The sequence below is a fragment of the Helianthus annuus genome, chromosome 14, assembly GCF_002127325.2.
Source record: "Helianthus annuus cultivar XRQ/B chromosome 14, HanXRQr2.0-SUNRISE, whole genome shotgun sequence".
Lineage (NCBI taxonomy): Eukaryota > Viridiplantae > Streptophyta > Magnoliopsida > Asterales > Asteraceae > Helianthus > Helianthus annuus.
In genome coordinates this window covers 71,803,311-71,808,311 of record NC_035446.2, presented here as the reverse complement: position 1 = coordinate 71,808,311, position 5,001 = coordinate 71,803,311, and the positions used below count along the sequence as shown (strand labels likewise).

Below are 5,001 nucleotides of genomic sequence, written 5' to 3'. Positions count from 1 at the left end.
ACGACATGGTAAGTCTTTAAAGAAAGTCGACTACATTCGATAATGTCCTCTGATCACTTTTTTTTAATAGCAAACGATTCTATGATTATATAGAATAGGGCCAGCAACCTTAAGTTTTTGTACCCCCCCCCCCCCCCCCCCCCCAGGCCGCTTCATAGTTGCGCCCCTGCATATACCCTCGGCCAGCTGGCCCAACATGACATTGCATTCTTCTATTTGCTTCCAGCTACACTCTTGAAAATATGCACCTACGAGTTGTGATTTTGAACTCGAAACCCGTGTTCCGTATAGAAAAATCTAAGAACTTTTAACTAACACACCTATCCATCCTACGATAGTCAAATGTTTTGACACCACATGCAGTGAACAAACTATTTTTAACAAGTTGATCATCACAAGTATCAAGTACCTATTGTGGTTTAGGGTTTACAAAATGAATGGGGAATTTGAAAGAGAGATGTTTCCGAAAACTGGATGGATTCAAGTATTTAAGATTAAAAGATAGATCTTTAGAAGAGACAATGTTGCAACTCATTTAAACATTTACCTCCATATGTTACAGATGCTTCATGATGGCAGATGAATGCATGCTTTCACCAACTGGGACCCCGGGATTCATTGATTTTTCAACAACTCTACCCCAAAAGCATTTGAAGCACTTCATGTCCACGTTCTTCAATAGATTCATCCAATCAAAGGCATGAAAAAATTTAGCGGTGGTAGTTTTGACCCATTAATGTAAAAAATGATGAGTACATAATGGTCTTTTCTTCTCAAACGGGTCAAAACTAAAATGAATACGAGTCAAAATGGCTATTATAAAGTCAAAACTTGACAGAAAAGAATTTGAAACATTTCGTGTTCATGTACTCCACAGAATGTTGAATAGCACTCTTCAAGATCAAAAGTTTAGAAAACATTAAAGGTTGTAGTTGTATTGATGACTGATGAGTCATATCAAGACTCAAGAGCTTGAAAGTACCCCTCAAAATCAGTAGTTTAAAAAAATTAGGGGTCACCATTTTGACTAATTTTAGATAAATGTATTGAGCAGTCAATATGGGTTAATATTTTCTCTAACTAGTCAAATTGGTTAAAATTGGCTAAAATGAATACGGGTCATAACCCACGTATATCCGTTCAAAGCGCATAAAACATCCTCAATTGTTTTATTAAAGAAAAATTTATCACTGCAGCAATAAAACTTCTGTAATCAAGCACATTACTTGTTAATAACGGTGTTGTACATTACCTGAAACAGCCTCTGGTGTAGAATGCTTTACAAGTTGGCCAGTGTACGACCAAATACAGAACCAATATACCAAATTATAACTCGGATAGAGAAGTTATGATTTTGAAAAAGAAAATCAATGCAATAAGAGTATGAACTATAAGAAGTTAGAAAACTAATAATAAAATGCATAAAAATTTTAAAATACCAGTCATGAAGTTTAACACAGCAAAGACCTACAAGCTCTTCAATGTTTTTTTGGAAACAAGTCAAATTAAAATACTACATTGTTTTTTTTTTTTTTTTTTTTTTGAAATAGACCATAAAACCAAGTAGACAAGAAAAATACAAGTTTTTTTATTCTGCTAAGCAAATCATGACTTTTTTTTTGCTAGATATTGTGAAGACTTCATTTGCATGACTGGCTGGAACTTCAGAAGAATCAGCAGAGTCCAAAACAAAAACATTGATGAATCTGCACAATGAATTGTAAAAATCATAAAAACTTGATTTCAATCGTAACATTTCCAGCAGAAAAAGCATACCCACACCCCTTTAAAAACTCTAAACTTGTGATTCATGTAGCCAACTTTTTATAGAACAGGAAACAAAATTAACCACATATATATCTATATATAAATATTTTAAGTTACCAAACAGACCCATAAGTTTTTTTCGTTTTGGTAAGCTACATTTCATATTATGTTAATTAGGGATAGTTATCTGTGAATTAAATTGCTGGAACAACTAACCATTAACTTGTTCATCCTGTATTTTACCTTTTGTTAACTACAGCATAACAAAGGGTAATCCAGGATGATGATTAAGTTAATGGCTAGCTGTTAAAGCAATTTAATTCACAAATAACTATCCGAATTCAACATGATATAAAATGAAACTTACCAAACAGAAAAAAAAAAAACTTATTCGTTGTCTTGTCAATATATTGCGGTTAATTTCTAGAAGCAGCATAAGATGAATAATTGTAAATTGTGTTGCCTGGATCAAGCAGGATTTGACAACTATATGTATATGAAGAAAGTGGAAATTAGTACTGATGTGGCAATCCCCTTCATCTTGTGCTTCAAATGCAACCTTTGATCACTAATACAGGTTACAATCCCCTTCATATTCTCCGATCGGTGACCACTGACCGCCCCTGTTCTCCAATGTTTAAGTTCAATTGTTTATTTTATGTTTAAGTTTAACAGTTTATTTTTATGTTTAAGTTTAATTGTTTAATTTTTATTTTTAAGTAAATGTGTGTGTATATAACTTTGAAAACGTACATAAAAAACTCCCAATCCGATTAATCACCCGACATGATATCCTCACAAAAAGTAGTTAACATGAAGCTTTAACAAAGCTTGCCCCCAAACTCATAGTAACAAAACACAAAAATCTCAGCTTTTATAAATAGAAACTACTACACTAAACCTCCAATAAAAAATTTTGAACCTAAAGTTTTAACTTGGTAACTGAAAAAATCAAGATAGTTATCCAAAAAGAGGTCACATGTACACCCAAAAACGAATCTCACACTAAACTGTACAACTTTATGAAATTACTGCACACACAACATCTGCATAATGCATATAAAAGTTGTACAGTTGGGTATGAGAATGTTTTTGGGTGTACAGATCACATGTGTGTGTGACAATTTTTGTTAAATTTAAGTGTGGACTTGCATTAACCTATACTACCTATTTTATTCACTTATTCTACCCTTGCAGAGATCTAATCAACCATAAACAAACAGTCAAACTGGACAAAAAACATAGTGTTGACCCAAAAAACATCACCTTCTACTCACCTAGTGACCCTGGCCCATATATCCACCACCTTGTTGTGGCCTGCTGCCTCCTTGACCCATCTGTGGATTAGCATACCCACCTTGCTGATACCCCGCACCGCCTTGATTCCCGTACCCAGGATTGCTCCCAACATGCGGCATCCCCTGCGGGTTCGCAGGCGCACCGAGACCTCCTAAAAGATTACCAATTCCAAGCCCCGCTCCCTGCGAAGCCAAAAAGGCAGTCAACGCCTGCCCCAAAACAGGAGTCAACGCCCCCTGTGGCGGAATAGGAGGCGAATATCCCACAGGCGGTCCAGAAGACGCCATCATATGACCTTGCCCTGCACCACCACCTCTGCCGCCAGAATACTTCGCCTTCTTCGACGGTTGATGATGATGCCCACCAAACTGCTGATGTTGACCAAAACCCCCTTTCACCGGTTTCGGCCCATCAACCGCTTTCTGACAATTCAAAGTATGCCCTTCGAATATCTTATGCGGCTCCTCCAACGCCTTCTTCGCACTCTCAATGCTCTTATACACAAACAACGCAAACCCCTTCGGCTTCCCCGTCTGCTTATCCAACCCCAATGGCCCCTCCTCAATCTCCCCAAACTTGGCGAAAAACTCCGTAAGCTTCTGCGGATCAATCTCGGCCGCCACATTACTCACAAAAATCTTCCTCTGCGTATACTCCGACACCTGAGGCCCATTCGGTGGAGGGGCTGGAACCGGCCCTGCAGACGCCAACTGACACGAAGTAATCCTGTTCCCAATCTTCTTCTGCGGCTCCTTCAACGCCTTCCTCGCACCCGCTCTATGTTTAAACAATATAAACCCGTATCCTTTCGACTTACCAGTCGTCTTATCCACTACAGCTTTACAATCCTCAATCTCACCGTACTTTGAATACTCTCTAATTAACGTTTCAGTTGTCGTATCCCACCCTAAACCGTGAACGAATATCTTTCGGTGAGCCGGATCTGCATCGGCTATCTTTTCGACACTCCCGATTAAATCCGGATACTTGGAAACCGCCTCTTTCATTAATAAGACCAATTGTTCTTTCGAAAACGGTTCCAGAAGCTTCTCTACGGGTTCTTCGGTTAAATCTTCACCGTTGGATTCAATTTTAACTTCTTTGACGTCGTTTCCGGTGGTTTCTTCGTCGGATTGTTCTTCTTCTTCTTGTTCCTCCTCGTCTTGTTCATTGATTTCTTCTTGATTTTCTTCATAGGGTTCTTCTTCTTCTGGCTCTTGTTCTTCTTCCTTAACGGCGACGGGTTGTTCGTCGACCGGTGGTTGATCTTGTGACGGTTGTGAAGCTCGAGTCTTTCGCTTCTTGGCCATGGCGGATTTTGGGTTTGGGTGGATGGGGATGGAGTGTAGGCTAGGGTTTGTTAGGTTCTGTTTATGCTTTACCTTATTGGATGGTAGTCGGTAGATCGGCTTCTTAACTTTGTTTGGGTTGAATGGTTGATATTAGTATTTTATAGGTAGGTCGGTTTGTTCTATGATTTTTTAGGAGTTGGTTGTCGAAAAATATATTTTAGACTAAACTGGAATTTTACCCCTAAGGTTAGGGGTGATTGGCACTCTTATCCCCCTAAGGAAATAATTGTAAATTTACCTCCCACTGTTTGCTGTTATATTACAACCTTACTCCCCGGCCTCAGTCAACGATAGTTTGACCCTTATAGGTAAAGGTATTTTGGTAATCTTACCCTATATTTATTATTATTATTATTTTTATTGTTGTTATTATATATATAGTTCTTGCCCAGGTACCATCATCAGAGATCGAAAGATGGGTTTATCATCATCATAGTTCTTGCCCAGGCACCACCATGCCACCGCCATTCACCACCACAACCACCGCAACTGCCGCCGCCACACAACCACCACCACAACCATCCGGAAGGAGACAGAGGAGGTTCAATGGTCGCCGGAGAGGATGACCGGAGACGGAGATAGA

At 38.8% G+C, this 5,001-nt stretch overlaps 1 protein-coding gene across 3 annotated transcripts; it reads right to left on the bottom strand.

Annotated features, from left to right (window-relative positions):
• Positions 1 to 1,398: 1,398 nt before the first annotated feature.
• On the bottom strand, positions 1,399 to 4,500 carry LOC110910366 (UBP1-associated protein 2A). Of its 3 annotated transcripts, XR_002576085.2 has the most exons (3): positions 3,045 to 4,500; positions 2,287 to 2,390; positions 1,399 to 1,706 (listed from the first exon to the last, which is right to left on the bottom strand). XR_002576085.2 is itself a non-coding variant. In XM_022155043.2 (2 exons), exon 1 carries the CDS (start codon positions 4,374 to 4,376, stop codon positions 3,045 to 3,047), a length of 1,332 nt encoding a protein of 443 aa, XP_022010735.1. In that variant the 5' UTR covers positions 4,377 to 4,500; the 3' UTR covers positions 1,399 to 1,706; positions 3,034 to 3,044. The 3 variants fall into 3 exon arrangements, 2 of the variants coding, with proteins under 2 accessions (XP_022010735.1, XP_022010730.1); XM_022155043.2 differs by lacking the exon at positions 2,287 to 2,390 and having other exon boundaries at positions 3,034 to 4,500; XM_022155038.2 differs by lacking the exon at positions 2,287 to 2,390.
• Between the last annotated feature and the right edge of the window lie 501 nt (positions 4,501 to 5,001).

Coding starts and splice junctions, on each gene's coding strand:
- LOC110910366 (XM_022155043.2), bottom strand. CDS start 4,376: ATGGCCAAGAAGCGAAAGACTCGAGCTTCACAACCGTCACAAGATCAA.